The sequence below is a fragment of the Balaenoptera acutorostrata genome, chromosome 6 (genome assembly GCF_949987535.1).
Source record: "Balaenoptera acutorostrata chromosome 6, mBalAcu1.1, whole genome shotgun sequence".
NCBI classification, from domain to species: domain Eukaryota; kingdom Metazoa; phylum Chordata; class Mammalia; order Artiodactyla; family Balaenopteridae; genus Balaenoptera; species Balaenoptera acutorostrata.
Genome location: NC_080069.1, coordinates 68,967,738 through 68,980,222, shown reverse-complemented (window position 1 = coordinate 68,980,222; position 12,485 = coordinate 68,967,738). Strand labels below are relative to the sequence as shown.

The 12,485-nt window shown below is 35.5% G+C and overlaps 1 protein-coding gene across 4 annotated transcripts in view; it reads left to right on the top strand.

The window, feature by feature from the left end:
* The window catches only part of RIC1 (RIC1 homolog, RAB6A GEF complex partner 1), a 142,969-nt gene that overhangs the window by 94,552 nt on the left and 35,932 nt on the right, over positions 1-12,485 (top strand). For 2 of the 4 annotated variants that reach the window (XM_057548488.1, XM_007182196.2), the window contains 3 exons: positions 1,563-1,705; positions 2,002-2,138; positions 7,243-7,334. In XM_057548488.1, the coding sequence (XP_057404471.1) occupies positions 1,563-1,705; positions 2,002-2,138; positions 7,243-7,334 (372 nt within the window). The remainder of the gene's footprint in view (positions 1-1,562; positions 1,706-2,001; positions 2,139-7,242; positions 7,335-12,485) is intronic. The other 2 variants (XM_057548491.1, XM_057548490.1) reach the window with 2 other exon arrangements.

Here is a 12,485-nt window from a genome sequence, read left to right as displayed (position 1 = left end):
TCCTCCACTAAATTGCCTCTCTTGTATCAGGTCTAAAACAAAGTTTTTATATTCTAGCCACCACATGCTACACATAAATTTTACCACTAAAATATAAATTTGAAATAAAAGAATATATATTTTAAAAGGTGAACTTTCATTAAACTGGGAATTGTAGTTGACTGCAAATGCTCTGAAGTTCAAGAGATGGAGCTCAGTAAGGTGACATGTTACTCTTATCTTTTTTAATATTTTTATAGTTGGGAAGAAAGTACAGTGAATTCTTCATTATCTGAAATATATGGTGGAATAAGTCATTGAACTTAACTTTCCAAAGAATTAAAAGTTAAAGGAAACATTAAAAAACGTTCTTTTCACCATTATGGATTAAAATATTTCTGAAATAGACTCAAGTATGAAAGGAAATTTAACAGTACCTAATAGAGTATATAAATAGACATTACATTTTTCATTCTTTCTTATACTTAAATTTTTTTTTTTACAGCATTTGATACTCTTGAGTACTCTTTCTTAAGTCCATCTTATTCTCTTGGCTTTTTTGATACCAGTTTCCACTGGTTCTCTTTCTTTCTCTCTGACATTATCTTTGTAGCCTCACTTTTGGATTCCCCTTCCCTCTTGACCTTCCTCCCACAAACATTTGGTGTCATATGTAACTAACATTGCCCTAGGGGCTTGGCATTATAGGAGTAAACAAATTAGGCATTTATTGCCATGCAGTCGTAATTGTTAAATCTCTCTGCAAGTATCAGTAAGTGCTGAGATCATACTACATAATTACTTTTCACTACTTAGTCAACTGAGAGGTCTTCTGCAGGGAGAAACTGTATTTTATTCACCTCTGAATCTCCAGCCCAGCATAGTGCCTGTCACAGAGCTCAGGCTTAATTAAATGTTTGTTGAATAGATGCACAATGTGAGATTCTTTGATACCCTAGAAATACTGTGGTCTAGAACTGTGTTCTTCACTATAATAGCCACTAGTCAAATGAAGTGATTTAAATGTAAATTACAGATAAAATAAACAGAATTAAAAGTTTAGGTTTTCTGTCACACTAGCCATATTACAAGTGTACAATTACCACATGTGGCTAATGGCTACCGTGTTGGATAGTACAGATACAGAACATTTCCATTACTGGTGAAAGTTCTGTTGGACAGGGTTAGAGGATTGTTACCTCTATACTCCATGTCTCCGGATTGTCATTCTGTCATTAGTTCTTTTCATGGTTTCTCTGTCTCTTTCCTTTCTTGTCAGCTGTCACTTATCCTTCCATCTTCTAATTTGCTGTTTCAGTACGTCTAGTTTTTAAACATAATTCATCAGGTTTGTGACTACAGCAACGCGTGGTCTTTCATTTTTTTCAGAATTTCTGATTCCAGATTGAATTATACATAGATAAAGCTGATATATAGCTAAATTGTAGATAAATGGCAGTTTTGTAAGTGGTTTTATGATCTTTGCATGAATATTCTCCAGAGCAGTTATACTCATATTCATTGCTTTCCCAATACGCTTTTCTTAAAAGGAAATTGATTCTAAATTGCTTATTTCTCTACAGTTTGCAGTCTGTGCTGGAAGATCTCCTGGTTGCTACTTCTGATGGACTTCTTCATCTTATTCACTGGGAAGGAATGACAAATGGGAGGAAAGCTATTAATCTTTGTACAGTACCCTTTTCAGTAGACCTCCAGTCGTCTAGAGGTAGTTACACTTTTTTCATGAGACAGAACCAGATGTTTAATATTTTATATAAACTAGTTAGATATTTTTTATGGATGAACATTGGTTTTTCTACTTTGGAATTAATCATGCAAGGGAGGAGGGGGTGTGTGTGTGTGAGAGAGAGAGAGAGAGAGTAGGAAGGAGTAGTTCAGTTGTTTAGTGTTGTTAGGTCATTATGTTTGCCCTTTTAACTGTCCTTATATGGTTTGCAAGCAAAAATATAAGAGAATTTACTATATTTATATTCATATTTCATGTACTTTTTTTTTCATCAGCAGGTTCATTCCTGGGCTTTGCAGATGTGCACATTAGAGACATGGAATACTGTGCCACACTTGATGGGTTTGCTGTTGTGTTTAATGATGGTAAAGTTGGATTTATCACACCAGTGTCAAGTAGATTTACTGCAGAGGTATGACTTATTTACTTGGAATGTTTATGTTTTAATTTTGCATTTATTAATTTTAGTCTTTATTAAACCCCTCCCCTATTTTCCTTATTTAAGATTTTAGGGGTTGTTAATTTTTTAATCAAAACTATACATATAAATAGTGTAAGTAGACAATTCTGTTGACACGTTAATGAAAAATGATAGTTCCTTTCCTCCTGCTTGTTCTCTTCATGCCCAGTTTTCATTCTCAGAGGCAACTACTTTTTATTCCTTCACTGATGATTTTGCTATTTATCTCCACTACTCTGAGTATTTCCTGTAATTTTTAGTTTTTAGGCTGTGTTCATTGACTTCCCATCGTGGAAAATGAATGACCATGTACTTCCCTCTTCCCTGTTCCCCTACCCTGTCTGTAAGTTCTTCCCATCTTCCCAATATAGTTATTGTGACTTTGATTATATTAGTATCCGTTTCATCTTCTTGAATAAATTTCTCTTGGAGCCTTCTGGACGATTGCTTACTATACATACCTATTTAACACAGTTGCATTTTTAGGCTGTCCATCATTATCATCCTGTGGATTTCCTATATTCCTTTATTTTTAGATCCTTTCAGAGTTAATGGTTAATTAATATTTGATTCATTAATATATGAATTTGGTTGCTGTGACAGAGACCCAAAATAAAAATTTGGATTCACTGAAGGCTGTGTGGGCTTTGGTGGGTTTGGTTTGTGTGATCTTCATCATAGGGTGAGCTAACTGGGTTATTTCTTTTCCTCCCCGCTCCATATCCAGTGTCTGTTGGAGAAGAGTCCTGCAGTCTTTCTCAGAGAATATGTACCTGGCTGACCCAGTATTTTTGGATTTGAGTTATGGAAGAGTTAGACTAGAGGGTCTAAATTCAGGATTAAACTCCCATGTATCCCTATTTTTGGTGTGGTCTAGAGACCACTGAGATTTTTTTGTTTTTCTCTAAAGAAAAACTCCAGTTTTCTATTGGAGTGGAGGTGGGGTATTTCTTAGCTGCTCAGACTGGGAGGTAGGCAGTCCCAGCTACTGATTAACAGGCTTTAAACCAATCCTACTGCTTTTAGTTCAGCTTTTGAGAGACATTTAAATTCCCAGGCCTTTTGTGTACCTTACAATGTAAATGTGGCTGTTTTTCAACATCATTACTGCTAGTTAAGGATTCTACTCATTCACTTGCTTCCCAGCTTCCAGAATTTTCTGATACCACCTCCTCTCCCATTCTTTGTCCTTGCCAACATATGCATTTTGAAAAAAATCTTTTCTGTTATAAAAGTTGGGGTTTTAAGAGTCAGAGAAGCTAAATATTCATGTTCAGTCTGTTCTCTTTAATGGAAAGGATTTTAAGTTTTCAAGGGCATATTTTCCTATATGGTATCATCTTTCTCTGTCTGATTTATTTCACTCAGCATAATGCCCTCAAGGTCCATCCATGCTGTTGCAAAAGGCAAGATTTCATTCTTCTTTATGGCTAAATAATATAGTTGACCCTTGAACAACATAGATTTGAACTGTGCAGGTCCACCTACACCTGGGTTTTTTTCAGTGAATACATACTACAGTACTCTACGATCTGCAGTTGATTGAATCCACAGATGCAGAACCAAGGATATGGAGGGCCGACTGTAAAGTTGTATGTGCCAGGGGTAGGTGCCCCTAACCCCCATGTTGTAAGGGTCACCTGTATATTCCTGTGTGTGTGTGTGTACCAAATTTTCTTTATCCATTCATCCATCAGTGGGCACTTAGGTGTTTCCATATATTGGCTATTGTAAATAATGCTGCATTGAACATGGGGGTACAGTTGTCTTTTCAAGTTAGTGTTTTCTTTTCTTCTTCTTCTTATTTTTTTTTTTTTTTTTTAGATAAATACCCAGAAGTGGAATTGCTGGATTTTATGGTTGTTCTAACTTTACTTTTTTGAGGAAGTTCCATACTGTTTTCTGTAGTGGCATACCAATTTACATTCCCATCAACAGTGCACAAGGGTTCCCTTTTCTCCACATCCTCCCAACACTTATTATTTCTTGTCTTTTTGATAATAGCCATTCTGACAGGTGTGAGGTGATACCTCATTGTGGTTTTGATTTGCATTTCCCTGGCGTTAGTGATGTTGAGCATCTTGTCAGGTACTTTTTGGCTCTCTCTGTGTGTTCTTTGGAGAAATGTCTATTCAGAGCATCTGCCCATTTTTTAATCAGAATTTTTTTTGCTATTAAATGTATGAGTTTTTTATGTATTTTGGATACAGTCTTTTCTCACATATATGATTTGCAAATATTTTCTCCCATTCAGCAGATTGCCTCTTCATTTTGTTGACATGTTTGGGATTTAAATGTTTTTACTGAAAACAAAAATATTAGAGCTGGAAAGTGATTGACTCATTTCTGAATATCAGCTTGTATTAGTATTTGGTTAAAGAAAGTTTTCTAGTAAATTAAGGATCTAAAATAATGAAAAGTAGATGAAACATTATTAAATAAGTTATAAGTAGAAAATATAAATTACAAGAAAACAATACATTTGTATTACTGGTAATTGGGAAATACACTAATGCCACATTTATATCAGACATTATTTAAGTGCTTTATAAAAATCCTGTTTAGCATTGCTTTTTTTTTTTTTTTTTTGGCTGTGCCGAGCGGTAATGCGGGATCTTAGTTCCCTGACCAGGGATCGAACCCATGCCCCCTGCAGTGGAAGCATGGAGTCTTAACCGCTGGACTGCCAGGGAAGTCCCCTGTTTGGCACTGTTTAATACAGTTAGCAAATGTATTAAAATATGTCAGATTATGCCACTCCTCTGCTCAGAACCCTTCAATAGGACAAGATATTTAGGACAAAACCTGCTGAGGACAACTAAAAGAGCTGGAGAAAAAATATTTTTTGAATGTGCTTAACGGCTTTGGAGAGCTAAAAAGACTGTAAAGAGCTAACAAGACTGGTTAGGGGAGGCCAGAGGCCCAGTGAGCTAAAAGCCCAGTGTTTGACATGACAATGAGCATGAACAAACAAGGCTGTATGCAACAACATGGATGAATCTCACAAACATGTTTAGTGGAAGCAGCTAGACACAAAAGAGTTCATGCTATGATTCTATTTTATATAAAATGGAAGGAAAACTAAAAACATAGGCAGCTCTGAATCAGTTCTGTGTGGACGCATGTTTAAGTGTTAATGGTTTAAAGGAAAAGAAGGAAGTGATTACTATAAGTCTGGATATTGTTTCTTTTGTGGTAGAGGTGAGGATAATATTGATCAGGAGTGACACTGTTGGGGGACTTGTGGGTACTGGTAATTCCTAGCCTGAGTGGTAATTTCACAAGTGTTTACTTTGTGATATTATTGTGATGTACATTTTTGCTTTTGTATTTTTCTGTAATGTATTATAATTCATAATAGAAAGGGTTAAAAAAATTAAAGACATTCCAAATGACTCCCCATATATGAATTGGATAAAAAGCCAAAGTTCTTATGGTGACTTTCAAAGCCCTATAAATCTGGCCCCCTATTTCATCTGTTACCTCATTTATTCCTTCTCCTTCCCCCATTCCATTCCACTCCACTCCACTCCATCTGCACAGGCCTCTTTGATGTTCTTTGAACATGCCAGAAATGCTACTGTGACAGGGCCTTTCTACTGCTGTATCTCCTAAAGTACTTTCCTCAAGAGGCACCTTCATAGGGAAGACCTTTTAATATTACATCCTTCCCCCATACACTCTCTTCTCCTTAATTGTTTTATTATTTTTTGCTGTAACATTTACTAACCTCCCATGTGATACTGTACAATTTTTTAAACTTGTCAGTCTCTTAACAAGTGTAAAGCAGGGATATAGCTAGGGATTTTGGTATGTTTGACTATCTGCAGTATCCTTGGCACCTAGAGCAGTACCTGGTGAATAGTGGGCACCTGGAAGATTTTTGTTATAGGGATGAATAAACGAATTTCAGTCGAGGCAGCAGCAGTCCAAAGAAATAATGCTCAATGCTGTCTTTGCCATTTTTGTTAACTAAAATAATGTCTAGTTTTATTATTAAAATTGAAGAATAAATAAAATTCCTACAAAAAAGCAAATATTCCATATTTAGATAGTAGATTCTATAGTTTATTTAGGAATTAAATAAAATCTATAGTATTATATTTCAAACAGTTTGATTATATTGGATCATCTAATTTTACTATCGTGATAATCCAGAAATAATCCAGTGCTGTATTGTAGTGTGCTAATTTTTGTGCTTACTAAACTAACAGTCATGATGACCTTTGCCTTAGAAATTTATGATCTAGGATGCCCTTGATTTGACTAATAAAAACAGACAAGGGAGCTGAATCTATTCTGTGTCTGTATTCAGAATTAAGTAGCATATAAAGCTTAATAATAATATCATTCATTTATTGAAGCTTAACTTGTTGAATTCCAGGCATTGTATTAAGTGGGTTACTTGTATGTAAGTTCTCATTTAATTTTCAAAACACTCTAAGAGGTAGTTTACAGATAAGAAAACTGAAGCTTGGAAAGGTCAAACAATCATTTTAGCAAGTCAGGTAGATCTGAGATGTTACGTCAGGCTGCCAGATACCATGCTACTAACCACTGTACTATAAAGCAAAGGAGTCATAGAGAATAGTAAGCAATTGACAAATCATTAATCACTTCTAAAGGATAGACCAAATAAAATGGACCATTTTCGATTGATCAGAAAAGTTCAACACTATATGCTAGGTGACAAGAATAATAATAGTGAGCAAATTAGATGCAGTTTCTACCATGAAGAGGTTTACATTTTGATAGGAAAGTCGTCTTCATTTAATTTGAATTTAGAGGTCAGATATCCATTTTTTAGTGTTTTATGAATAGATTAGCACTGGACTGAGCTCATTTGGGAATATTTATTGAACCAGTTAATGAAATTGAGGTTTTTAAGGGAGAAAATCCAGATGGTAGTTCTGATGGGATGTTTTCCTATCCAGATCAAACCATATAAAGAACCATATAAAGCCTTATAAAACTATGTTTATTGAAGGAGAATTATATTGATAAAAGTATATTTGGGGAACATGCTTTAAATCTTAACTATTTTTCTTAATTTTAGCAGCTTCATGGAGTTTGGCCACAAGATGTTGTTGATGGAACTTGTGTAGCGGTAAATAACAAGTATCGACTGATGGCGTTTGGTTGTGCGAGGTAATTGATATAGATGTCTGCATTTTAAGACTTACTGCCAAAAATAATGGGTTTTTTTAAACCGTAAGATGTTCTTAACACACTTATGAACTTCATTGTGCCTTTCATAATTTATGAATCAGCCTTAATATAAAATTTAAAAGCATTTTAATAGATTGAAGCAAACAAATCTAAAGGACAGATTTTGGAGATTGGGTGTTTAAGTTTGTAAAAGTGAGCTTTTTTCCAGTGGTAGGAAATTGAGTCACAAGTTAAGAAGATTAAATCAGTTAAAATTTAGGTTCTTTATTGTTTAAAAGAAGATCAGGAGGAATGTTTTCCTTTTTTGGAAACAATCCTTTCTTTTTAAGACATCAGTGTTGACTTGCCTTTGAATTAGTGGGTGTGCCTTAGTTAACAAGCAAATTAAAAGCTCATACATAAAATCAATTTCTTGCTTTAATTCAAATAATTCAGGTTTTAGAAGTAAAATTGAATACAAATTATTCATTCAACAAATATATTTGTGTCTGCCAGGTGCCAGGCACAATTCTAAGCACTTGGGATACATTATAAAACAACAAATACACCTGACTTGTTTGAGCTTTATGTTGTAGCTCAAATAAAAAGATTATATCAGATGCTGAGAGTAATGCCTTAAAATGTGTATAGTGCTTTTTAGTCTTTAAAACTCTTTCTTAAATATAAAATTCCATTTTGACCTCAAAATGTGACTTAGTGGTTCTGTAGAACATAACATCTAATATAGTGTCCAGCTACATCAAGGTAAGTATCAAAGTATTTCTATCAGTATAAGTAATACACCGATAGTTAGTGTTATAAATCACTGCCTTCATTACACTGTCAATAATCTGTTTGTGAAGTAGGAAATCCTTATCCTCAACACGTTGCTTCTCACTGAGGAGATAAATGTAGAAAGTAAATTTAACGTAGTGTAAGGAGAAAAGGAAAGCGTATTTTTCTTCATCATCATGGGTTTGATTTGGTCACATTTTGTTTAGAATTTTTTTTTTAAGGCTCTGTTTTTTTTTTTTTTAATATATTTATTTTTTATTTTTGGCTGCACTGGGTCTTTGTTGCTGCACCCGGGCTTTTCTCTAGTTGAGGTGAGCGGGGGCTACTCTTTGCTGCGGTGCACTGGCTTCTCATTGCGGTGGCCTCCCTTCTTGCGGAGTGCCGGCTCTAGAGCGCGGGCTCAGTAGTTGTGGCGCACGGACTTAGTTGTTCTGTGGCATGTGGGATCTTCCCGGACCAGGGCTCGAACCCGTGTCTCCTGCATTGGCAGGCGGATTCTTAACCACTGCGCCACCAGGGAAGCCCTGTTTAGAATTTTTAAATCTATGTTCATGAGTACAGTTTGCTATAGTTTTTTTTTTTTTTCTCTCCTGGTTAACCAAGGTTATGCTTGTCTCATAAGACAAGTTGAGGAAGGATTTCTCTCTTTCCCTTCTTTGTTCATCTTTGAATGTGTGGCTGAATTTGTCAGTGAAGCCACCTGAGCCTAGAATTTTCTTGATTACTAATTCAATTCAGTTTTAAAATAGACTGAAGAAGATTTAGATTTTTTGTCTCTTAGTCGTTTTGGCAGGTTGTATTTTTCTAGGACTTGGTTTCTTTCATATACACTGTCAAATTTATTGGCATAGAGTTTATAATATCCTTTTAAACTTTCATATTATAAAATAAAAACAAACAGGAAAGTGCATAATCCAAATATTCACAGTTTTACAAATAATTATAAACATCCATCTTTTCACAACTCAGTCAAGAAATAGAACATTGCCAGCCAATATAAGTTTTACTCCTGCCACTTCCTAATCATGACTCCCATCCCCTCCTTAACACTTAAAGGAAACCAATTTTGTCTTTCATGATAATCATTTCCTTTTTTTTTTACAGTTTTACCACTCACGTATGCATTCCTAAAAAGTATAATTTAGTTTTACCTAATTTTGAACTTTATATGAATAGAATCATAGTCTATGTTTTGTGTCTTGATTCTTTCAGTCAACGTTGTGAATTCATCCATCTTATTTGCCAGTAACTGAAATCATTTATTTGGGATTGATTTATAAGTAGAGTTTTGGTGTATGAATATATCATAATTTATCTGATTTCCTGTTAAAGGACATTTACATTATTTCTTGGTTTCCAAAAAAGGAGACATTCTCTTACATAAACACACCTTTAGTCAAACACATGGGAAAATTAATGATAAATCCCCTATAAGATCTAATACTCAATTCATATTCAGACTAACCCAGTTGTCACCAAATTTCCTTTATCTCTTTTGTTTCAATCAGAATCATTCAAAAGTCATGAATTATATTTGGTTATTATTTCTCTTTAGTTACCTTTTGCCTATAAAAATCTTTGTATCTTTTTTCTTATTTTTATGACATTAACTTTTTTTTGAGTCTAGGTCAGTTGTTTACAGAATATCCTACATTCTAAATGTGTCTCATTGTTTTCTCATAATGGCATTTAATTAGTTTCTGTAACACCTGTTTGAACCTTGAAGGTGGTTCTTATTGAGCCAGTATAGTCAAATGAGTAGGAAGCTCACATCAGCATTTAGAGGAAACTGACGGAGACGGGAACAGTGGTGGGTGTGCAGTTCTACATCACCTACATTCAGGGCTAGCACCCAGGGGTCTAGCAAGGCCATATTTTAGAAGCCAGGATTCTAGCCCTTCTTCCAGGATAATGCGGGTGGAATCTTGGCCTTCAGCCTTTTAGTTACCTCAGTTTTCATGAGTTGGGAGAGCATCAGCCCTTCTTATGGCATGATCGTGGGTTGGGGTGAAAGTTTTGTGATTATAGCTATGTGACATAACTGACCTAGTGGCTTCTAGCCCTGATCTGCCAGCACTTATGAGGATTAATTGACTTGAACACCTTATTAGAGTTCTGTAAGAAGCCAGCTTTCTTTTAGGATGACAGTTTACAGCCTAATTCTTCCCTTATATTTAAAGGTTTGATTAGATTCTGGTTAAACATTTTTGTCATAGGTGTTTTGTACTTCCTATGACATCATGCAGCAATAACATTGAGTGGTCTCAGTATTGATGATGCTAAATTTGATTACTTATGGTGATAGTAGCCATATATATCTCTATTATAGAGATATGTTTTTTTGCTTTGAGATTAGTATCTTTTTTTAAAAAAATTAATTAATTAATTAATTAATTTTTGGCTGTGTTGGGTCTTCGTTTCTGTGCGAGGGCTTTCTCTAGTTGCAGCAAGCGGGGGCCACTCTTCATCGCGATGCGCGGGCCTCTCACTATCGCAGCCTCTCTTGTTGGGAGCACAGGCTCCAGACGCGCAGGCTCAGTAGTTGTGGCTCATGGGCCTAGTTGCTCCGCGGCATGTGGGATCTTCCCAGACCAGGGCTCGAACCCGTGTCCCCTGCATTGGCAGGCAGATTCTCAACCACTGCGCCACCAGGGAAGCCCCCGAGATTAGTATCTTTTTAATGAAATATATTTTTCTTTTATGGTGGGCTTATGAGAAATCGAAAGAAAAATAATTTAAGTAATATAGGTACTATAAATACTTAAAACGTTAATTGTCAGTCTTTTGTAACTATTGACATAGCACCTACTTCTTATATTAGAAATATCTGGACTCCTCACTGACTTGTCAGAGTTCAGCAACCCAGAGTTAGCACTAGACAGTTGTTAGATGCAAAGCAAAAACAAGTAAATACCTGCTAGCTACTTAGTGCTGTCTTGCAGCAAGGTATCTAATTGGGCAGGTAGTCTGGATAGATATCTGTTCCAGGCATTTGGCTTCTGACTAAGAGTAACAGATCAGATTTTCTCTCCCACCTAAAATAGCCAAGAAAATGGACAAAAATATGAAACAAGTGTTTTGAATTCAAGACATAGGACATCAGGCAACAAAGGATAGTGATCCCTGAAACATGAGAAACTAAATAAGAAAACTCTTCAACTGCCCCAGCTTTAATTACTTTGAGAGAATTTCCAGCACAAGGATGGAGAGACAGGGCCTGGCAGATTCCCTGGGTTGAGTGTGTGGAAAGGAAATGAGAGTCTGGGAGACCAAAGCAGCTGGGGCTCACAGGCCAGACATCAGAGGAGGGAGTGGCACAAAGAGAGAACTCCAGAGAGCTGTAGAGGTTTTCTTTTGAGTATTGAACTGAAACATGGAAGATAAAAGACCCAAATCAAACATTACAGAAGAAAAGATTAATAAACTTGAAGAACGCAGCAAGAGAAATGATGCAAAATGAAACACAGAGAGAAAAAAAAGAATTTAAAAACAGAGCATCAGTGAGCTGTGGGATAACTTCAAGTGGCCTATTATTGCAGGTATTTTATTTAGTCCCCATCCTGATCCTTGAGAAGAGTGGGGCCTGGCTGGAAACTGATCAAAGCTGCTGTGAGGAGATCATCTGACTTCTCCTACCTTGAAGGAGTACAGTTAAGGGTCAGAACATTCTGGCAGTCATAAGCTAGTGTCATCCTGATGTGTGCAAAAGCAGCCTTGGATTTAAATTATTTTTAAAACAACATTTATGTTAAATTTTCGATCTGAGAATAGCTCTGTAAGTAGAAATGATATTTTCTGTGATCATTATAGTTCAATTTTGAAATATAGCTTAGATGTAATATACAGATTCTTTGTTTTGGTTTCTGGCCCTTTGTAAGTTTGACCCTTGTAAAGATTTTTTTAATGGAATAGTGATACTTACCATATACATAAGAGTATGTATCTTGTGTATACATACAAAAGATAATATAAGGTAAAAAATAACAAAATGAAGATTTCTGAAAGTTTCCAGTACTGCATTCATGTAGCCCCTGCTTGTCTCTCTTCTTTAATATTCCCCTTTTCTCCACCAGGGCAGTTACTAATCTGGAATCTGTGTACATTAGGTCTTTGTTGTATTTTTACCACAAATGTATTTAACTATGTTTTGAATGTTTTTCACAGTATAGAAACAGAATTATACTATTTATATAGATATATAGATAGATGGGTGGGTAGATAGATATGCTGTCCATTTTAATGCACATGACAAAAATTCATTTTCAGTGCTATATGGTATACTACTATATGAATATACCACAGTTTCTCTTTCCTTTCTCTTATTGCTGGACATGCAGATTGTTTCCATTTCTTTGC